Source organism: Archocentrus centrarchus, chromosome 21 (assembly GCF_007364275.1).
Source record: "Archocentrus centrarchus isolate MPI-CPG fArcCen1 chromosome 21, fArcCen1, whole genome shotgun sequence".
NCBI classification, from domain to species: domain Eukaryota; kingdom Metazoa; phylum Chordata; class Actinopteri; order Cichliformes; family Cichlidae; genus Archocentrus; species Archocentrus centrarchus.
Window position 1 is genome coordinate 3,591,459 of NC_044366.1, and position 23,979 is coordinate 3,615,437.

Here is a 23,979-nt window from a genome sequence, read left to right on the forward strand (position 1 = left end):
TCTAAACTGTAAGGAAATCTAAGAAAGCACAACAAAAACAGAACCTGACAGAAAAAGACTAAAACACTGGGCTGACAGTCCAGGACCATGACAGCAACTCTACAACAGAATGATTGAAACAGAAAAGCATGACTGCGCTGCAACGGCCCAGCTAAAGTCCAGACCGGCCCAGACGAGTCCACAACGTTTCTGCAGTTTGGCTTTTTTAAAAATAAATAATGACACTGCGTAATATTCCATGTGCTGTTATTCTTCTCAGGTTGTACTGGAATAATTTTAGAACCTGGTGAGGACCAAATGATTTATGATTATGCTCCAATAGATAAAAAGATGTATTTTCTTTTTACCAAGACTGTAGCTGATGCAGACAAAAGCGAACACCACAAACTTGAAAGTGTTTTGTTCATCATACACATGCGGTAACATTATTTGCAGCACACAGATATTAAATATGTACCCCAGTAAATAAAAGAAACTTCTTTTACAAATTAAGGAACTTCTGTTATTTAAAGTTGCCTTTAAATCTGCAACACTTGAATTTTAAGCCGTGCTTTCAAATGATGTCATTTTTAAAAAAAAGGTTTATTTGAAGCCATTAAAATTACATCAGATGAAATCTCAATTTGACTATTTGCACATCCTCTGGCCTCTTAAATGAAGGCTGACCTAAAATATTTACTGTCTCTGCTGTGCTGCAGACATCAGCACTTAATGCTGCTGGCTGAGTATGACAGTCTATCTGACACCTCCAGCTAAGAAGCCACAGGTCATTTTTCCTCTAATGATTAAGGAAATATTGTGTTTTTTGGTTGAAACAAACATCATGGCTAAAATGATAAACATGCAGTTATGGTTCTGGAACAGCACTGAAGGTATGGTAAGGGTATGAACCAGGATATGCACACAAATTATTTATAAAGTCCAGGATTTTCTTTGACTCATTCACCCACCACGACTTCCTCTCCATGGAGTTTGTTATTCTATAACCCTGTAGCCTCATTTTGTATTTATTTTTTTGCTTGTATCATGATTACCACATAATTACTATCAAATCCTGCACATCGTGCAGTAACAATGAAACATAAATCTGGGCTGTAATAAGCTTTAATAATAAGCTAACCTCTATGGTTTATTTGTTTAAGTGAGTATGTTCTCAGCATATGATGAATACATAAATCTATCTGTATGAAGTTCAGACAAATCACATTTGCATGCTGGCATCAGTTCATCTAATACTTAATGACAATTGACATGTTTTTTTTTTTTTACCTTGTCTAATGCGTCCAACTGGAGTTTCTTAAAATAGGAACATTATGTATATGCGTAAATCACAGTTCATACTGAAGGATAAAAAAGCTACTTTCAGCCGCTCCCTTATTCACAAAGGGTCACCACTGCAGGTAGCTCCACATGTTTGATTTGGCAGTTCGATGCCATTCCTGACGCAACCCCAAAGGGATCTGTGTCTCCTCCCGGGATTGAACAGGGAATCATATTGAAAGGATAAGCTAAATAAAATTTATCTCTGGACTTGTACGTGTTTGGCATGCTTTAGGATAAGACATGTGAGAAGCTCTGTTTCTGTGAGACAGCAGCAGTAACCACGTAAAGTCAAGTTATGTTCTGTCATTGTGTACTGGGGAGAATGCATGCCGGCAGGCATGAGACATTTTTAAAAATAAAATTAAAAAAGGATAAACAGCTTAGTCTATTTTTGGTTTGCACAGCCTGAAGGAATGGGTCAATATGAGCTCCATCTTGGACTACACCTTCCATGATGATGTAGAGTAGTTGTAGCCTCTGTGACTTCAAGTGTTTTCAGCATTGTGCTGCACTGAGGAGCTGGTTGTTGGTGGTGATCAGATTGTAAACACAGCTGTTGGTGAGTCTAGCCTTGATTTGATAGAAAAATGTTGGCAAGTATCTAAAGGAAGTAAAGGTCGTAACGAGATTTCGCTCAGTGAGCCTGTATCATTACTGGCTGCTGAGCGGACTCACCGGCCGGGCGGTGCAGCAATTACCCGCACGCGGTGGTGCCCGTCCGTCCCTCCCGTCAGGAGCCTGCGGTGTAGTATCTGCTATTCTGTTATTGTTTAAACAAATATGCTGCCATTTTGTGCCATTGCACTTGTATTGTGTGAATCTATGTAGAAATCTTTTTATCTTTTATTTATCATTTTGATCGGCTGTCTTATCCAAAAATGAAGATATGATATGGATGAACCAAGTCACCAACCCACCCCCTTAATCCCCAGGAATGGTGAATTTCTAATTTATTCTGTTTTTCATAATTTTCAATGTTTCCAATTCTATCCGAGGCGATTTTGCCACTTTCAACGACCTCTATATGGAAGAAGTGGATTTAGAGGTTTTTGCGAAAAAAGAACCTCTGGATCTGGTTTTGCCACAAAACAAATATTTGTTAAAAAGTAGGTTAATCACTATATTTATGTTTTTGGGGGAAAAAAAAGGCAGTCTATCAATAATAACCTCACCATTGCCTGTAAAATGAAATTACTGAACATTACCATAATAAAATAATAATGGTCTTTTAAAAGGAAAGTATCCGGGCAGATTTAGAGGGTTTTGCATCTGAACTCTTCATATCTTAATGTAAGTTCAGTCGTGCACGCTTAATTGATATGTAGCCTTTATGAGCAGCCTTGCCACAGAGTTTAATCTGCATTATTACTCCTAGTTAGATTTCCTCTAAACTCTTCATTGCTGACAAACCATTGACTGAAGGGCTTCACAGCTGTCAGCCGTCCACATCTGCACCATGTTGTATATAATGGACAGTTATTTAGAAAATGCCTGTAAGTAAGTGGAAATCCTGAGTTTCCACGGTGCAGATGTCATGGATGTCTTGCAAATGTTGCCCTGGTGTCTTCATCATTGTACTCAGTTGGTGTACAACGTTCAGCAGGGACTGCAGGCATTTGTCAGAGTCATCAGAGTTAGATCAACTTCCCTCCCAGCTTGGGAGATCACTCATGTTGACTTGGCATGGCTATTTTTGTCAGAGCCTCAGTCTAACTCCTGCACAATTCATAACCTCTATGCATATTTCATGTCATTAAAGTTTGTCTTTCCTCCCTTTCCCCCTTCAGTTTTTCTCCCTTTGTTCTCTGGCTTTTTTCATAGGCAGGGCTCTTTGATTTCTGAGCATACAGTAACAGTTTTACCACTGTAGTGTGTCCATTTTTAGAGAATGTCATTCCCTGTGTTAATAGGATAGCGCCCCTGTGCAAAACTCATTTTCAGTTCTGCATGGCCCAAGGTTTCTCAAGGTGTTGCATTCATTTTGGATCATTCTGAAGCTCATAATCTGTGCCACAAGACGGTGATTAGTGACACTGCAGAACACAGAACGCTCCTGTAGTGTCTGTCTAAGGTAAGGGTATGAAGGCTGGAATGGTTTTTAAGTGCATCTCACTGTTATGATAAAAATAGTGTTAATTTTTCGTATTTGTAGTTATTTTTTTCTTATATCCCTAAATCATAAAGGCGACATATACTTTTCCCTATTTTCTATCATAGACAAACTTTTATACTGGAGGTGGCTAAAAAAAAAGTCTATATACGAGTCATCCCTGTGAGCTGCTGTCTGTCTGTCTAAAAAAGAAGATGAGCTAAAATTGATTGTTTCAGACAGCACAATCTGAGCCAAGATAAATAAAGGATTATTTTGAACTGTCAATAATGTAAAACTACTCTAGTGCAGCCCAAGGAACAATCACAACCCCCCCTTTAATCACAATTTAGACCAATTTTACACAAGTCTCAGTTCATAGATGAATATATGAATATGTTTTGTTTATAGAAACAAAGCTGTGGAGATATGGACAAACCGAGAGTACCGGCTATAAATGCTGATGCAGGTTTTTTAGATTATGAGTGACTGGTAATTTTAACAATATGAGTCACAAAAAGTTGGGATGCAATTGGTTTACTTGTCAGTTGACTTGAGATATTTCTGCCCTATTTGTTTGTATAGAAAGTGAAACAATATTGCTTTAAAGCCACGAACCAGTGGACCATAAAATTTCAAGAGTTTTCGCTGAATATTTGGACGGTTTTATTGCCTTTTCCAGGTAACATTAATATACTGAGAAAAGGAAAAATCACACATCCATCCATCCATCCATCCATCCATCCATCCATCCATCCATCCATCCATCCACAATCAAGGAACATGACAATGCCAACTACCCTTTTGTGAAACAGCTATAGTTTTTATATAGTTATTATGCTGCAGATTACATCTATTCTCAGTCAGCTGTGTGTCTGATCTGCACTAATATTTACATTAGTACAGAATGTCATGTCAGAGTTGCCTCTTGTAAAATTCCTCTGCTTTGTATCACAGCTGAATGCTTGAGTGTCTTTTTTCCTGATGGAATGCAAAAATCTGGCCTGTTTCTGTCCCCGATCACCAGCCACGGGCAGAGGTCTATTATCATGTCAAGCACAGCTTCTCCAGAGGGGGTGGGCGGGTGGGGGGTTCAGACAGTTTACATGCACCCCTCTGTCATTTTGAATGCCTATCCCTCACTCCTTCCGTCTCCGTCTCTCCCGAGTTTTGCGCGCACAGGCACTCGGCGATGATGGGTTTCTCAGATGGAATTAAAATGTCTCGTCCCACAGCTGTCACCCATGCAAATTGCATTGTCTACAGATTCTATCGCAGAGAGCAGCCAGCAATCTGTTTTCTTTGATGCCTTTCTTCTTTTCATTTTTATTTTGTCCTGATGTCATTATCGGTGGCACCGCTGCTTCTCTCGTTAACGTTTCAGCCGTATTTTAATCTCTCTTGTTCGCTCTCCTTTTATTTCGTTGCAGGTTTTCCGCCGCTCCTACATGGCCTCCTACAGCATTTACAACATTCACACTCGGTAAGTGTTCCTCAGCTGCTGCTGAGGGGGCAACCTTTGTGGCAGAAACACCTGTCATTAGTGGAAAAATATCCATGAGTCACAATGGTTGACAAATTTGTAGAATGCAGGCATTCTTTGTAAAAGCCATGTACAGCGAATAGAATACTTTGGCATTAATTTACATGCTGTGACAAGCTTGAAACAAATGGCAGGTGTTTCTTAGATTGTCTGCCTCGTTCCAGATGTTAGCTGACTCAGACTAAAGGCCCCGCACGTTCAGGGGAACCAGCCTGACTACAGTTTACAGGGGTATTCTTAGGCTGCACTGGAGTTTCTTTGCATGATTCACAATCCTAAATAATCTTTATTTATCTTATACTGGGCCATGGTGCAGCCCCACAGTTCATCCTCTGGGGTGAGAGGCTCACCGGAGAGCCACTTCTGGGATGTCGCACACATGGTGGTGCGTCTGGAACTGCAATAACCGAGTTTGTGCGATCAGCTCAGGTGGAACTGGAACACAAGGCAGTCGTGTCCAATGCATTTCAGGGTTACAGCTGTTTTAGATCCTCCAGTGAGATATACAGTACCAGTCAAATGTTTGGACACATTCACCCATTCATGTGAATGTGTCCAAACATTTGACTGGTACTGTACACAATATTAGACGGATGCTTTCGCTGTTGTTGCTGACAGACTGTTGTTCATCTACAATACATTTATACTGTTGAATGATTAGCTGAACAAAAATTCTGATCAGGTTTTGTGCTTGTGTGAGTGAGTAAATTAAGTCAATTTGGTCCATCTTGATACTGCTTCAATCGAGGGAACGCACTCATATATAGTTAGATCCACAATTTGTTGGATAAAAACACAACTTTTGTGGTGTTACCTCTGTACAACACCACAGCAGATTTTAAATCAATCGATCAATATGTGATTGAAGGCAGACTTTCAGCTTTACTTCAAAGTGTTTTACAAAAATTTTGCATTACCTGTTTAGGGATTACAGACATTTTTATGCATGGTCCTCCATTTTCAGAGGCTCAAAATGAAATAGAGTTTCCCTGTAATTCTGAATTTAATTTTAAATATGAGGCCCAGAGGGAAGTCAGTGCAGGTGAAGGAGGCCATCATTAGGCTGAAAAGCCAAAATTAACCAACCAGAAAGACGGCGAAACTTTAGGAGTGACCAAATCAACAATCTGATTTATTGATAAAAAGAATGAATGCAGTGTGGCTCAGCAACTCCACAAACTCTTAAAAACAACAGAAGACGACTAAAGTGTATGATGACAGAATTATTTGCATGCTTAAGAAACATCATCGAAGTCAAGAACGTTCTCTGCCCAACTCTACAATCAAGAGATTTCATCATGAATGGAAACAGAGTTTACAACAAGGTGCAAACTACTGGTTCCAGTCGAGAACAGGAGGGCCAGATTAAACGCATAAAAGAGCCTGCATAGTTCTGCAGAAATAAAATCATTGGACAGATTGATGGGGTGAGGAAAGTATGAAGGAGATAAACAGCTCATGATTCTGAAGCATACCACATCATTTGTCAAACATGGTGGAGGTAATGTTACAGCATGACTGCCATGGCTGCAGGTGGAACCAGGCCTCTGGTTTCTGTTCTTGTGATGTTAGGAGAAGCAGCAGGATGAACTGCAAAGTGTGCTCTCTGCTCAGGGTCAAAGAAAATGACCCAAAGCAAAAGCAACCCAGAGGTTTCTCAAGACAGAGAAATGTGGTGTCCTTCAGTGCCCACGTCAGTGACCTGATCTCCACCCAACAGAGCATGCTTTCAGTTGTTCAATACAAAACTGAAGAAGTGAAAGAACCTTAGCAGAACATCTCAAGTGGAGGAAACCAAGCATTTGGTGACGTCCACGGGTTCTAGACTTCGGGCGGTCACTGATTGCAAAGGATTTTCATCCAGGTATTAAAACAGTCCTTATATTTCAAATTAAGTTACTTCGTACAGTTAAAAGGAAAATGGGGGAAATTAATAAACAATTATACTTTCTTGTGTAAAACTGCTTAAAGTCTGCACTTAAGTTACATCATGACCATCTTATTAAAAACTTATATACACTCTAAAATTTGACAAGTTGACCTTACTTAAGAAAATCTTCGAAACCAATTGCCCTGAAAAAGTATAAAGTATAACTATTAAATCTTATGTTTGTTTACTTGACATATACTTGTTCAGTGTACTTAAGACCTTGTTGTGTCAACTTAATCGTGTTAAGTTAAATTAACTTAGTTTAGTGAAGTTGTTTCAACTCACAAATATCAAGTAAATTAACCTGTTCTTAACTTAGCTACATCAAGTTAGTCCAACTTACATGAACAGTACAGTTTACTCAGCAGACTCTAGGAAACCGATTGCCTTAAATGAATGAAGTAACTACAACAAAACATGATAAGTTCACAAGGTTCAATGTTTTATTTTTAACAAAATACTATCCTCAGCTTCTTAACAAAAGGCCAATGTGGCCACACATGAACAAATACAAAACTAATCACGTTTTTACCCTTCCACAGGGCTCAATAACAGTAATACCAGAAAGATGCTTAAGTCAGCTTACAGGCTGAATGAGCAGCAACTGAAACAGTTTATTTTGAACTGTAACAAGTAGGCACTCTAGCACTGTAACATTTAACAAAAAAGTGATTTAAGTAGTTATATATGGAGGACAGATTCTGACATACTTGGCAATGAACATAGAAATAAATAAATAGCTTGATGAAGTAATCATGTGCCAACATTGCATCCAACAAATACAAAATAAGAACTTTACCAACTTATTTGATAATATAGTGCAACAGTGCAAAAAAAAATCAAATTAAAGTATGATAGTAAGTTAAAAAAATATCATATTAAATGAATACACAATATGAAAAAACATAGAAATACAAGTAATGGCATAAAAAAAGAAACCAGACTGAGCATCAGCCTCTGAATGAAGTCAAAGGTGTTTTTTAGGCATTTTGGATAGCCAGGATGGAGGGCATAGATCAGTCCAAATATGAGGCAAACAGCATGATCAGTGTCAACCATGACAATTGTACCTTCCAGAATGATAACATGCTGGATGGTTCAAGGTGAAGAGCATTTGGACCTGGTTGCTGACTAACTTCAGGAATAACAGGCAATAATCCCACAGGAACCTGGGTGAAGTCTGCCACGGCATCTGAATCCTGTGGATATTAAGAAAAAAAAAGAGAAAAAAAGAATGGGGTGAAAATCTTGATTTCCAAGTGCAGAACCTCTAACAAACCAAATTGCAATACGTACAAAAGGGACATTGTAGAAGTCTCTTTCATCACCCCCGAGGAAAACCGAGAGACATCGCACGACAGCAGTCCTCATGGCAACAACATCATTGGTCTACAAGAAGGGAAAAACAATAAAAGTAAGCAAAAGCATCTTCTGAAGAAAATGAATCACATTCTTCACAATAAGTGATACAAAATAATTGTTCTGCTCGTTGAGAGCACTTATTTAGTGGAATGCATTGTATTTTTTTCTTCCATGCTTCCATGTCCAGAGCATTATAAGCAAGCAAAGTCGTAAAAAAACAAAGAACGGCTCTCACTGGCCACTTTTCCACCGACGGGGTTCTGGTGCCAGTATTTGAACCGTTCAGCAGTTTTTCCACGCGAGGCTTGTTCCTGAACGTCACATTACCCTCCATGACCGAGTGAAATTAAGGCTACACGAATGTTAGCAGGCCTGGTTTACGCTTACAAACATGCTAACGTGCTGCATTTGAAATACAGGTAATTAATGTTAAGAGCTCTTATCATGGACAAAACATTAAAGGCTCTCAAGTAAAATACAGTACATGGCAGTTTTAGCTAATATTGGCCCCATAAGCCCATGCTAACATTAACATTAGCATTAGTCTGCAAATACGTTTATGCATCATCATGCAAAACTAGCCTGTAACAATACATTGAATAATAAAGTCATACATGACACATGAAAATATAATGAAGATGAACAGCTCACCTTTAGAGAAGATCAGCTTCTTCCAGTGTGTAAGTCCACAGGGTTTCTGGAAGCCGCACTTCTGTACTGCGCATGTGCACTGCTGAACTCACTCCAGCATTCACTCCAGTAACAAAAATATTCAAGTCCAGTTTACACACTAGAACTTAGTCTTGTACCTTTCTCAGGCTAAACATGTACATTACTCACATTGCTTGAGTTAACTCAACAGTATAGTGAGACTTAAGTAAAGCACACAAATGTAATTTAAGTAAGAATAGGTATTACCTTTTAGAGTGGAAGCAAAACTACATTTTATTTTTCCAGCTAATTAACTTAACTTTGTATTGTTTTCACAAACAGTCATATATCCCATGTTATTATGTGAGTCTTTGGCAGTCTGTTGTTTCAGTATGAGAACATATTTTGGAACCATAACGGCGTTCTCTACCTAAACTCTCGACCTAAACCTGAAAAAACATCTTTGTTAGATTTTTGCGCTGTAACAGGAGATGTTTTGATGGATTGTGTATAAACCACCTCTGTGGTTTCTACACTTTACTGACACTTTAATCAGGAAATAACAGGAAAAACTGTCTCTAAAAACTGTCAATTAGAGAAAACGAGACATTCAAATCACAGCAGTGAGCCGACTACCTCAAGGACAGACTGAGAATATTGTTTTTATATATCCTCAGGAGTTCTCACAGCTCGTGCAGAGCACTGATTAAAAGCATAATCTGTGTTTAAAGGATGAACTGAGAACTCTAAATTTTACATTCAGTCAAAATAAAGTTTGAAGATCAGCCTGCTGCTTTCACGCTGATCCTCCAAACACCCTGCACAGAGTCTCTGTCCAAAGTTGGGATCCAGGACATGCTTGAATGCCATCCTGCCAGTCCCATAAGTCACAGTGATGAGCAGGATTCTCACTGCTAATCAGAGAGAGATTAAAACTTTATACAGCTGATTGGATTATCCTTTTCAAACACGATGGATATTTTCGAAAGCCGTGCCATTTTGGGGCATCGCTCTGGCATTTCATTTTTAATCTCTGTCATGTTTGTGCTGATATCAGGCAAATGGGTCTGTGGCCGACTTGGGGCTCATTTCAAAGTGCACGTCATTGTCAGCTAAAGCGAGGAACAAACTGATACAAAACACGTGCTGTAAAAAGTGTTTTTTCCACATGCGTTTGACTGCAGACAGAATGACCCACTGCTGCCATTTTGATAAGGTCACAAGTGTGGCACTCTTGGCTCAACTAATGGCTAAAATGGAGAGGCAGCCTTGGTTAAAGTGCCCTGTTGGGCTTCATTTCTGTTGCATGAAATTCGAGCAGAGGTGAGCAGAGACGAGGCTCAGAATTAGTAGCATCAGTCCTGGCTAATCTAGGCCTGTTTTCACTCTCTAAACATCTCCTGTGGTGAATATATGATTGTGAGGCATCTGCTGTAACTAGTGATAAACAGATGACACGTTAGACCTCCAGCAGTCGGAGAGGGGGGTTGTTAAATGTCATGGGTAAACCACTGTCTCCTCCTAAAACCAAACCAAGCAGTTTTGGCACCTAAACCAAAAATTACAACACAGTGAAAGTAAATATTGTAATAAGCTGTTTTTGAACTTATCGCCTGTTTTTAGCTCTTTTAACGTGGAAACACACAGACCATCACTGAGTGCTGAGAGCAGCTACAACTGCCTGAGGTGATAACAACCAGCACGGGCAGCAACCCGTTAATGTTTCCTCAGTGAGCCAATAATATTCAAAATGGGTGCCACGGAGCCCAAGGTTATTCATTTTGGCTTTTCAGGTTTGCTGTTATTACTCATTGAATTTACATATATATTTATATGACTGGCAACACACTCAGAAAATGTTGACTATATAATAAGACCAAGATACTGATTCTAAAACGTAGCCTAGCCGTCATCCACCAGTGGATGCTGCATGATGCTTCTCTTCTGTTTGCTCTTTTCTTACTTTAGGGAGGTTTGGGAGCTGGACCCTCCGGAGGTGGTGAACTCGGTTCTGCAGTACGCGGCCTGGGGGGTGCAGGGCCAACAGCTGGTGAGGACATATAGAAAATCATTTCACAAGCTCACTCTTGATTTGTAAGATATACAAAGTTATACAAGCTTTACGCATCCCTGTTTTTTCAAGGGTACATGAAGTTTATTCCAATTAAAATATTTTTTATTGAATTTTGATTGCAATTATCAAACCATATGGACGAGATATAAACACAGATATCTCTCTTTTTGGGGGGGGTGGGGGGGTCATGCCATTAAATCAGTGTGGACACAGATTCACTGGTTCCTCTTTGCTTTTGCCAGCACATTTGTTGCTGAGTCCAACAGTCTTTATCTGGCATCCAGTAAACAACCAATTCACAATTTCTACAGAAAAAAAAAAAACATTGCATTTTGAAGGATCAGCGATTGTGGAGCCCACAAATTAGGAATTTATCTTCAGCTCCAGGCCTGTGGATGACATTGTGTCATATGACTTCCTAGCATGCTTGCGGCTGTCTGTGTTTGTGTCCTGATGCTGTGCATTTCGTGCTGGTATTTGTAATTCACAATGTCCTACTTAATGTGCTCAGGTCCACATTTTTGAGGGACCATAATGAAATGCTAATTTTCTTCCATCATACCTTTTTTTTTTTTTTTTTTTATGTATCTGCACAGGACAGATGGGGAGGCTTTTTTGTTGACAGCTAAAAGGCTTAAAAAGCATAGTAGAGCTGCTGTGTCCATATTTGCAAATTTAAGCGTGGAATATTTGAGCATAAATCATACACGACTCCATTAGGAAGTCATTATGGTGATAAGGAGGTGAGGTAGACAGATGTGAAGGTTTTCTAGCTCTCGAGTGGCAAACGCAGCATCATTAGCCAAAAGAGCATCTTTGGAAACAACGCCGCAGCGTCTGTTTCGCAGTAACTGAGCTTCACGCGGATTCTTTGGGAATTTGTGTTTCTCATTGGGAAGATGTCTGAGAGTTATGACTAGAATATGCATTAGAGCCATCCATTCATCACTATGGAGTCTTAAAGAATGGATTGGACATGCACAGTGGCGCTAACTAACAGGATAATGACTTCACAGTTTACAAATTTGTAATTAAGCCCCATTTGAGCTGCTTTGTGTATTTTAATTGTAACACACTTTTTAACACGACGGCTTCTCGGTAGTTCTTCGATAATGTTTGCAAATTCCTGCAACCTTCTCCATTTAAAGTGCACTTATTTTTAATATCACCAAAACACAATTATGGAATAAGAGCTTAACAATCTAAATTTTAAAAAGAGGAACTTCTGAGGGGGCTGTGTGATCATGTGCAATATGACTTAGCAGCACAATGGAAGCATATTTGTAATTATTTCACCCCCGATAGGACCAAAATCTGTTTTTTTCTTTGTTTTTTTTTTAAAGATGCAGTGTTTAACAAATTTATCAGACCGACTGTCATAAAAACAAGAAAAAAACAAATATAATCAAAATCTGTCAAAAACTTAAAAAAAAATATTATTTTGTTATTTATTATGCAAATAACAGACTTAATTCATATTAAGACCGGTACTGGTAGCGCCGGTCTCTGGCTGCATGACCACGGATGCTCGTCTCTGGATGAGCGATCTGGAACGATCATTCCGTTGTGTGCCTTGTGTGCACAACAATGAGTTGAATCTAACATCTATTTTTATACCCAAATTTGAGGCGGCACACTGGACTTCTCTGAGAAGTCAGAAATCATTCAAGCACAACATTCAATGACTAAAATTATTTTTTTTACTTTCGGGGATGCAAATAAATAACTGCATTTTACCATCTTAATAAAAAAAATAATAATGTGATTTACTTTTTTTTTGCCTTTTCTTTTTGTTCATTTGAAAATTAATGTATAACAACGATAACTATATTTTGGCACTAAAAGTATAATTTTGATTAAAGAGCTTGCACATACAAAAACATAGAAAATGATTTTGCTAATTATGAATGTTGTTAATTTAGGGCAGCTGTGGCATAAACCTTACTTTGGATGGCGGTCTAATAAAGTTGTCAAGCACTGCACCTTAGCAAAGAAATGTTTTACCATAAAATATTAACGCTCTTTGAAAAAAGAGATTTAAAAATTCATAGTCCCTCTACTTTTAAACACAGCCTAAGAACTGAGTTTTTTATGCAGTATAAATAGAGAACACTTATGTTATAATAAAGGCTCAGTAGTGAAGTGTTAACACACTGATCACATGGAAAAGATTCGAAGTTTGAGACCTGGAGCAGGCCCAAACTCAGCTTCAGGGTGTCATAAGCTAGCATGCCCCGCCCCCCCAGTGCCCATCATTCATGGCTAAATATCTGAAATTTCACATTACATTCCCAACTTTAAGAAAGGTTCCAAATAAATTGGAAAGGGACTGCTTTCAATTCACTAGACAAATTTGCAAGTCAACCATTTTACTGCTTTACTTAAATGAATGCCGTCTCTGGTTAGCAGAGGAAATTGTTGTGGTTGTTACATTACACCCCCCCCCCCCCCAAAAATAAATAAATAAAGTGTGTGGTTTAGATTATTTCAAACTTTCAAACTGCTTTCCTCTTTCTTATGCTGACATCTCTAATACACTTCAAGCCTCTATAATTTAATCCAACCTGCAGCAATAAAACCTCAAATGGCTGATAATCTTCACTCCGCAATCATAATAATAAGCCCTCACATTTTAGAGAACATCCTTTTTGCAGAGTATTTGAAGTGGGTCTACCATTAAATTACAATTTCTCTGAAGTCTTTAACACATGCTGCACAGACTGCCTACTGAACTGATGTTATCTGGATGTCTGCCAGACAGCAGAAGGCTCCGCTGACTGTGAGGTTATGTCGGTGCATGGAAAGGCCCCTTGCTAATTAATTTTTATGTATGTTCATATAAAGCCACAGACTTTTGGCTCTTTGGACGGTCCGGAGACGGATCCTCGTTTGATCTGAGATGATGAGATGACTCTGGTCTGAGTTACTTTCTGCTACTTAATTTTTTGGGTTGCAAGTGGGATACTGTATGTGCTTTGAACATGAAGCAAATGAGTTCAGTATTGTTTTCTTCCACCCATTTTCTTCTTATGCATTTACACTCACACCTATGGACAATTTGGGATTGCCCCACTAACTGCCTGTCTTTGGACTGTGGGAGAAAGCCGGAGTACCTGGAGAGAACCTACACAATCACGGGGAGAACATGAAACTCCAACCCAGGACATTGTTACTGTTAGAACACAGTGCTAACCACTGTGCCACCATGCTGCCCAGTATTGTTTTCTTTTAAAAGGGAAATTTGTCTTTGTGTGCTAATACAAATAGAAAAGGTAAAGGAGGACAGTAGCATCATCCTCAGTTTTGGAAATGCTCTGAATATTTCATTGGGTTTCATTTCATACATGGTTAAAAATTTTTTGAATTTTTGTTACTGCTGCTAACTCAAAATCATTATTATCTGGATTTTTTTGGACAGCTATGCACATGAAAATCCTCAAAAAGACATAATGTTTGTTGCCTAAACCTTCCAGTAAATATTAGGACTTAAATTTTCCCAATCAGTTTTCAGTAGCTTTACGTAAACAAATGAATTTTAGCACTGAACCCAAACCAAGTAGACTTTAGTCAACCAACTAGTTTTTACCAAGTGAAACCAGTTCAAAACAGAAATCTTCCAAAGAGGACACTGCCTCCTAGTGTCTAAAGACAACCATTATCTGTAGGCATACAGCGTTTCCAGAACCAGTGCGTCAAGGCCCTGAAGCTAAAGGAACATCGGTATTTGATGCCCTGGGATGAGAACACATTGTCTAGGCTTATCTAACACAAAGAAGCCCGTGCACTAGACCCAGGAAACATGTTGGTGAATCTCCTCTGGTCTCGGAATGCCCCATAATCTCCTTCTGATGGGACGTGCCCAGAAAGTTTCTAGTAATCAGATGACCAGACTGCCCAGAGAGGCTTCTTCTAACAGGAAGTCCTGGTGGCTCTAACCCTCTCTATGTCAGAGCTTGCTACCCTTTCTCTAAGAGTGAGCCCAAGCACTTCGCTGAGCAAATCCATTTGGGTCACCATTAGTGTACTTAAGCATCCCAATAGAACAGTCTTTTCAGGGACGCGTCACCTCTCCTGGATCGGTGAACCTAAGATGCTTTTGTGCTTACTGGTGAGCATCTGTTGGGTGGGCCTTGATTCACTGAGCCAAGCTAAACATCTCTGAAAAAGGTAGCATGGTACTGCCAGCCTCTCCCACCACCCACATGGATGGGCATGGTGGTCAGGTTTAGTACTGGCCAGGTGGCAGGCAAAGACAGGAAATCGGGTTTGCCAACCCTTGGCTTTGTAGATTGGTCCTTAAGGTTTCTTCAGTATTAGTCCAATACGGTGACAGATGTCTGTGCGTCCATGGACAGAATACAAACAGGAACTAAATCGCTAGTGCTTTTATTAATGCCAATTTAACAAATGGCCAAGCTTAAGTTGTAGCCCAGATCTAACTCATCGAATTGGTGTCTCATTTCCTGCCAGAAAAAACAAAAACAAAAACAAAAAAAGAGTTGGGGAACTCTAGTGCCAATTTAACACGACAATCTCTAAAGAAAAGTAAGACTCGGGCTCAGTTCCAATGTCGATACTCACAGACTCGGGGACTTTGAGAGTTGCTCCTGATTCTGTGAGGGCGAATCTCAGAACTTTTTCTGAATTTTTTTAAGTTACTGTTGAGCTGTTAAGGAGTAAGAGCTTTACTTTCACAAATCAAGTACACAGAACATTAGCGTTAATCACTTGGCTTACCGACACCGCCTCGCACTTTTAATCCTAAAAGAATTGCTTGGATGCTGAGCAGATACTGTGCACATTTAGTATAACTGTTAATCCAGTGCATGTGTGCTACAGCCCAAAAATCTGGCACATGCTTAATAACTTTTAGAGTCACGCACCAATTTTCCTCTTTGGCAGCATTTCTCTAGTCCTTACTGTAACATATTTAGTTGTGCCTGTGTGTGCTTTGTCTCTGCAGATCTACATATTTGAAAACAACATCTACTACCAGTCGGATGTCAAGAGTAACTCCCTCAGGCTAACATCCTCAGGGAAGGAAGGGGTCATCTTCAATGGGATTGCTGACTGGCTCTATGAAGGTACACGTCAGCTTGTTCTCCAGCTTTTTCATTCAGTCTGAGGGCACGACTAGCAAAAGCAGTAACGTATACCTTTACCTGGGGGTTGTTGAGTATGTCAATTACAGGCAAACCTTTATGCGTGTGATGACTTGTTGTTTGACACAGTGAGCTTTAAAAATTGGGAAGGTACAAATGATAAAATATGTGGTAGTTAAATTCCAGAGCACTGACAGACTGTCTCGTTAACTGAAAATGCTTGTGTTTAGGAACATTACCGTTATTAAATATTCATAATGTTTATTCTGGTGCTCATATCTGCCCACTGGGTGTGAGGAGTCGATTTATGTGCTTTAAGCAAACACACACTGCATATACTTAGCCACTTTGGCCCATCTCTCAGGAGGAAAGAAGATTATGTAAATCTTTTTTTTTTTTTTTTAATTTAAAAAGGCAAGCGACTGCAGTAACTGCTATTTCCTCATTTTTTTCTTTTATTCTTAATTATGTTTGTGTAGTAAACTAATTTGGTTATTGGTGATTCTTGACCCCCACATTAACACCTAATTTAAGAAATTTTCTGCTAGCACTGCTTTTCTTCCACTTCTTTGTGCTTGCTTTTGTGTTCGTCCTTCACACACAAACATACTCTTGGTATACTAAATAAACCCATTTACAATTGAAAGGATAATACAGACAATACATTTATTATCACCAACATTAGTTCATCCTTTCAAATTTAGTGCCCAACTTAAAAATCTTCACATAGTGGCTTTAAGAACAACATTTATGCTGAGTTATGTTGAATTGTTTCAGCAGCCTCTTATCCATAAATCCAACAATGAAAGTGTTCTGTTTGTCCTTCCAAACAGAGGAGATCCTCCAGACCCATGTGGCTCACTGGTGGTCTCCTGATGGAGAAAGGTTGGCTTTCCTGGTTCTCAATGACACTCTGGTGCCCAACATGGCTTTACCTCGCTTCACTGGCGTGACATACCCAAAAGGAAGGCAGTACCCCTACCCAAAGGTAACCACCATTTGTGCATGTTACACAGATACATTATTAGACAGTAGATGAGTTTAAATACAGCTCAAGAGAGGTGAAGAAGAGAGTGCAGGCAGGGTGGAGTGGGTGGAGACGAGTGTCAGGGGTGATTTGTGACAGAAGGAGAGCAGCAAGAGTGAAAGGGAAGGTTTGCAGGATGGTAGTGAGACCTGCTGAAGATATTAAGATCTTCATTGGGAGTGACCAAGATGGACATGATTAGAAATGAGAACATCAGAGGAACAGCTCAGGCTGAGCAGACTGAGATGGTTTGGACGTGCCCAGAGGAGAGTTAGCGGATATAATGGACAAAGGATTTTGAACATGGAGCTGCCAGAGAGGAAAAGAGCAAGACCACAGAGAAGATTCATGGATGTAATGAAGGAGGACATGCAGAGGGTTGGTTTGAAAGAGGATGATGCTTGGAATAGAGTGAGATGGAGATCCACGGTGGCGACCCCTAAAGGGAGCAGCAGAAGAAGAATAAAAAAAACCCAAAATATGCGCTTGAAATGCTGAAATGCTTTAGCTTAACTAATCTAACATTTGGATGTTTGAGGTATTGTGACAAAAATGCGTACAGATCATACAAAGGGTCAGGATCATATGTTTCCCTGTTCTTCCTGCTCAGAGTGTTTTACTTCCTATTGTTGCAGCCCGCTTTCTTTGGTTCGGAAGTTCCTAAAAATTTCATTGTGGACTCCTTAAGCGTAATTCATGGTATTGAATTTGTGTCCATTTTCGTAGGTATTTCCTAAAACAGGAAAGGGAATGTCAGGGGAAGAAGCATGAAAAAAACCCCAAAAACAACAAAAATAAAAATAGCAGCCTGAAGGACCAGCAGCCACAGAGCAAGAGTAGCCCACAGAGTGGTTGTGACACTGCCCCCTGGTGACGATAAATGGAGATGATGGGGCTGTAGATGATGGATTTAATGAAGAGGCACCTCTTGCAAGAAAAGCCAGTGAAGAGTTGTGAATTGTTTCCGTTCCCATATGGCTAGAATTTTGGAGTGAGACAAGACTGATACCACTTTTATAATTTAGGTTAGCTTAAGTAGTATGAAAATTGCTGATCTAGCTATCCAAAGATCTAAGCGTGGCATTGGGGACAAAGGATCTCCTGAACCATTCAGTCCTGCAGCTCGGTGAAGTGAGCCGTCCACGTCCCACTGACCCCAGCTGTGTTCCTTTTCAGCAGGACGTCCTTGTCTTCCACTCTGCCCGCCCAGCAGAGTCCAGTATAAAACCTTACCATGACTGATGACTGGATTGTTTTGATCGTTGGGTTTTCTCTGTTATTATTATAGGGTCTTTATGTCATGATCCGGGGCCGTGTGCACAGCGTTTAATTCTTTTAGGTTCTGTTATGTTCCCTGTCTCTTTTTGGTTTTGATTATTCTTGTTTACGTTTTGGTTTCCTAGTTCCCTTTGTTCCTGTCTCTCCTGCGTCTCTGTCCCATGTCCTGTTTTACTTTGGTAGTCTTAGTCTTGTCTGTCTTGTATTTAGTTTACATCCTGGTCTCGTCCTGTTTGATTATTCCCTGCTGTGTCTCCACCTGTTCCCAATCCCCTCATTGTCTTGTGTTTGTCCTGAGTTTTTTGTCGCGTCCTCGTCATTGTTCCCGCCATTGTTACCGTTGTCATTTGTGCTTCCTGCTGTGTGCTGTTACCCATGCCCATGTTTTAGTTAAGTTAAGTCAAGTGAAGTTTGATGGGAACTTGTATATTGTGCCGCTGGCTCCAGGACAGCCATGTCTTCTGTTCTGCACTCTCGATAAATAAAGCTGAGTTTAAGTGAACTTCCACCTTGGGTGTCCTGCGTTGGGGCTCTCTGCCTTGCCTGCCACAGCAGTAATGACACTTTACCTTACAATATAATGGCGCCTTGTGGTGACTGTTGTGATTTGGTGCTATATGAATAAAATGTAATTGAAATTGAAAACTGACTGGTAAAACATGCAGCATTTCACTACAGACTTCAAAGGATCTAAGCCTTCTTAGCTAAAAGAAACAGCTGTGCCCCTTCAGTGGAGAGCATCCACGTTCAAAGCCACTTCAGCTTGTTGTGCAGATGCTGACCTAAGAATTTATAGATCTGCACCACCTCAGTATCCTGTCTAGCTTAACAGCTCTCATAGGGAGAAAGGCTGGGAACACTGGTCAAGTCGCCAGTCTGTGGCAGGGCTAAGTAATAAAATTGTGATTGTAAATTCTGGATACACCAAACAGGTGAAAGTTCAATATAAAATGGCAGAATCTAATCCTAACAATCCCCCTAACCCTTAGTATGCGATATGGTAGGGTAGGGAGGGTGTGTGTGGGGGATGCAGATGGAGACGAGAGGGGTCAGGGCATTGTGGAGCCAGATGCCAGCTCCTAGCCAAAACAGTCCGCTGATAGTGATGGATGTTCGTCAGCGGCCGTGGTGCACCAGATCCAGCTCACACAAATCAGAAGAGGGCTGTAGGGAAGAGCATCTGTCACACATTGTCCCAGAGAGTTATGATTACCAGCCTCAAGGCCGGCTAGGGAGCCGAATTCCTGATAATGTTGTTTTGGAAAAGGCTGCTTGTTTTTTTCCAACAGCCTTCAATTCACTGGGGAACCCACTCAGTAAATCCAATAATTCAAACTGATTCAGTTACCGTTGTCGCCGTGCAGGACCGAAACCTTATCTGCAGATCTAATCCCTCTCGCCTGCGAGCACGTTCTCAGCTGGACTACGCATCCAGCTTGCGGCTCAGGTCCAACAGGCTCTGAGTCTGAGTCTGTACGGCTCTGCACAGCCCATCCACCTGGTTCTGCAGCCTCGGCAGATGTCGAACTGCTGCCCAAATTTTCTTAATTTCTTAAATCGGGTATCCTCCAAGCCCAAACAGAAGAGATCCCGTCACCAAGAAGCTGAATATGTAAATGTCTTTCAACGCTGAGAGAGACACACGGGTCTCCACGAGCTCCACGAATCGAAGACGTCTCCAACGGGGTCTGTTCCACTCGGACACGCGGGCTCCCCTTTCTCCAATCTCATAGTGGTGAAAATTCGATCAATGGTGTTTAGGGCCCAGTTTGCCAGATCCATGTTGCTTCTTAATCTTATTCTTATTCGGTCAGTGTGTAAGAGATGCACTTACTACAAGCAGCAAGCAGGAGAGATGGGGGAGGGCACGAAGGCAGGAGAGAGATAGAATGCGACCGTCCCTGTCAGAGAGCAGGAGGGAAGAATAATAAAATAAATCAAGTGGCTGTTTTTAATTTGCACTTGCTTTGGTTAAAGTATTTCTGCCGTGTTTGATGTTTGTCTTTTTAATATCTGTTGTTCAGTTTGTCTGACAAACCTCTGAACCGTTTCTGCTTTACAGCATAACTGTATGTGCATTTAAGGTTTTTTTTTTTTCTTAAAGACTGCTCTTAATGAATTATTCATTCCAAATCACTTAAATTGGCAGCACTTTATAAGTCACAGTTGCCACTTTGGAGAGTGTTGCATAAAGCAGCGAACTGAGGTTTCTGTCTAAACTCTGGACTGTTGGTTCTGCACGCAGGCTGGTCAACCCAACCCAGCGGTGAAGCTCTATGTAGTCAACCTTTACGGGCCGACGCACACGCTGGAGCTCATGCCTCCAGAGACACTCAAGTTACGGTGAGAGGAGCTCCACTTTCCCTGCCAAACTTTTGCACCAGCTGCTGTGCCACTTAAAGGGAAACCTTTGACATTTCAAACTTCAGATGACCATTTTTCCTCACTTGACTTTGCACCTGTAATTGGGAAATCTTTCTCTCTACACACGTAGTTGTAAACTCAGCTTTCACTTAATAAAATGAAGAACAAACAAAGGCCAATTATTCTGACAGTGGGTGTGGTGAGATTATTTCACAACCTGCAAATATGCTTTAGAAAGTTTGCATCACTGTGCGCCAGAATTCAGTGGATATTAATGAATGTTGAATGATGTCATGCCTTTGAGCAGCGTGAGAGGACAGTGTGGAAGAAAAGCAGTGGCCTTACAGAGTTCAGATATTTACAACTGCAAACAACTTTTCTTCTCACTTCCAAAATGAACCATTTGCACTGCCTAGTAAAATACTTATTTTGACATACAAACATTATTCCTGTAATTTTTCATTTGTCTAAGAGCTCAGATTATTTCACTTGAAGAATTATGATATATTATTATTTGGCAGAACCTTTTATCTTTTTATTCTAGCCTGTGAACACATAATCACAGGACATGACATAACCATTATGAATATATTTTTTTATAGGGAACATTATGTGACAATGGTGAAGTGGATCAGCAAGACCAGGACGTCTGTCAGATGGTTAAACCGGGCCCAGAACATCTCCATTCTGACTGTGTGTGACACCACCACCGGAGCCTGTGCCACGGTCTGTGTGTGTGTGTGTGTGTGTGTGTGTGTGTTAACTCTTTGTGAGTTAACACATTGTATCTAATTTTCAAGGTCAAACTCCTGAGCACTGTTTGTTTCCTTCACTTCAGCTCTTGTTACTTTAGATCCTTTCCTTCTTTGAGACTAATTGATGGCTGTCTGCTTTGTTGCTGTGAGATGAGGATCTACGTTAGCATAGGCGAGAAGCATGGCCTCTTTTATTCAGGTTAAACAGAAAGTACAGCAACCGCGACTGTTTCTGCGTGACTCTCATTAACCTTTTCAGAAGTTAACCAGAAATGGGTTATCTGCACTGCACAGGCTCCATATTAAACTCAGTGTGACAGAGTGTTTAGTTATGATAAGAAACCTGATCTTGAGTCTTTATTTCATATCTCAGATCTCAGCAGGTTTGATTATTTCTTAAACCAGAGCAGTCTACAGTGGCTTTAACAAAATGACAAAACACAGGACTTTATTGAATCCATATCACCCAAGTGCTCACGGCAGCATTTAAATTTAGAAATTTATCAGTTCTGTATAATTCCTGCAATTAATGGATTCTCCCACAGTGGAGCTGCATTACACAGGCTCAAAGAGGCTTTTTCACTCTCACAATTTCCCCTTATTGAAATGATTACAGCTGTAAATCTTGTTACTGAGCTTTTTATCACAGGACGTTCCTGACTTGCTGACATATTAGCTTACCACCTCCAGTAGTTCACCATGTGGATCTGTGAACAGTTTCCAGTTTAGACCTGAGACACATCAGAGACCAGTTGGAAACCACTGGCAAAGTTGGGTTTCTAGGGATAAAATATGGATCCTGCAGCCAGTTGGCAAGTGGTTGCTGGAGGATGTTGCTAGGTGAATTTTGTCACAAAGAGGGTGCCGCACCTCCTTGTGACTGCTGTGATCACTAGCAGATTATCAAATTACCAGTAGTTTGTATGGAAGGTGTTGACTTGTCTGCAAACACTAACCACTTGCCATGTGACATCAAAACTTGAAAGTGTACAACTCAAACTGGAAAGAGAGAAAAAAATTCACTTTAAGTCTCAGCCTTCAGTTTGGAGGCAGACGTTCTCCGTGTCTGGATCGGATCTTCACTTTTCCCAGTTTCTTTACTGTTTGGTGAGTAGTTGGTGAGTGTTCACTGAGCTATCGTGCTTTTCCCTGCAAACTACTGGCAATTGCAGCTGTAGTGACCAAAGCAACCACAAGGTGGTTTTTGGTCTAGTATCAAATAACAATTTGCTACCACTTTCACCCAGCGACTGCGTGCAACTTCCCGCAACCACTTGCAACCAGTCAGGAAGTTTTTCCTTAGTGTTTGCCAAGCAGTCCCCAGCTGGTCTCTAGGCCTGTGTGACTGGGGTCTTTTTCTAGGTTGAAGCTAAAGCTAATGGTGCTATAATATAAGCCTGCATCTCTTGTTTTAGTCTCATTTTATTAGCAAGTTGTTGGTGAGTGATAAGAACAAATATAGAAGCGCAGCTACTTTCAGGCTTCATGACAGAAAAAGTTTGAAAAGCGCTCTTCAATTTGCAGAAAACTGCTTCTGAAAATTGCAGCACACAGCCCACATTCTCTCCATATTTGCTGGGCAGCACGGAGCAGTGTTAACCTCGCAGTTGAGCCGTGAGACTCAACAGGCCGCTCTCCAGTTCTGCACTTTTCTGATTTGGTGTGATTTGCATGGACAAACATGCTGTCCAGCCAAGAGGCAGCTTAGCTGAGGCCTGGACACGGCACCCAGAGCCCCCCTGCCAAAACTCTGGCTCCTGCTTATGCATATTGGTTTGAAATGAGGGTTCAAACTGGGAATAATGTCCCGAGTGGTGTGTTAAAATAAACAGCAAAATAAGGGGGGCCATTATGTGACAGATGATTATGTCTGGAAAATGAGCCATTGAAGTGCTATTCCAGCATCACTTTTACACAGTATTAAAAATATCCCACTTATGTAAATATTTTGCTGACATAAAAGAAAAATCATTTGGGGAAAGAACGTGATTACATCAACGACGCTGCTCTTTTTGTCTGCAATTTTCAAACCACAGTGCAGCAAAAACAGAAAACAGAACCAAGAAAGCAAGGCGATGATGGATGAGAGGATCGCGATGATGAGGGTGAATTAACACTGATTTGAGATTTTGCTCTGACATGTTTTCCAGAGACATGAAGAAAGCTCCGAGCTCTGGCTTTCCAAGCAGGTAAGCTTCTTTTTATTCCACATGTGAAGCATGTGCTCCAGTGCTGCAATTTCACTTGAAGTCGTGTCTGCCTCAAAAACCTTTAAAAATGATGCAACACAAAGTAGAACTTCTTACTTATCTCTGTCTGTTCCTGTAGACCCTCAGTAGCCTCTGCATCCCAGACATCCACACTGAAAGCTAAAGCAGCAATGAGGACCACGAGATCACATGTTGAATTGTCCTCCTCGACTATACAACAAAATAAGATGTTTTTTTATGAGGCTTCCAATTTAAGAAAAATATATAACCA

The 23,979-nt window shown here is 40.5% G+C and overlaps 1 protein-coding gene across 2 annotated transcripts in view; it reads left to right on the forward strand.

Annotated features, from left to right (window-relative positions):
* Nucleotides 1-23,979, forward strand: part of dpp10 (dipeptidyl peptidase like 10) — a 255,717-nt gene that overhangs the window by 200,091 nt on the left and 31,647 nt on the right. For both annotated transcript variants that reach the window (XM_030758245.1, XM_030758247.1), the window contains exons 6-12: nucleotides 4,843-4,895; nucleotides 10,867-10,948; nucleotides 15,936-16,056; nucleotides 16,908-17,062; nucleotides 20,625-20,722; nucleotides 21,346-21,469; nucleotides 23,649-23,687. In XM_030758245.1, coding sequence (XP_030614105.1) covers nucleotides 4,843-4,895; nucleotides 10,867-10,948; nucleotides 15,936-16,056; nucleotides 16,908-17,062; nucleotides 20,625-20,722; nucleotides 21,346-21,469; nucleotides 23,649-23,687 — 672 coding nt within the window. The remainder of the gene's footprint in view (nucleotides 1-4,842; nucleotides 4,896-10,866; nucleotides 10,949-15,935; nucleotides 16,057-16,907; nucleotides 17,063-20,624; nucleotides 20,723-21,345; nucleotides 21,470-23,648; nucleotides 23,688-23,979) is intronic.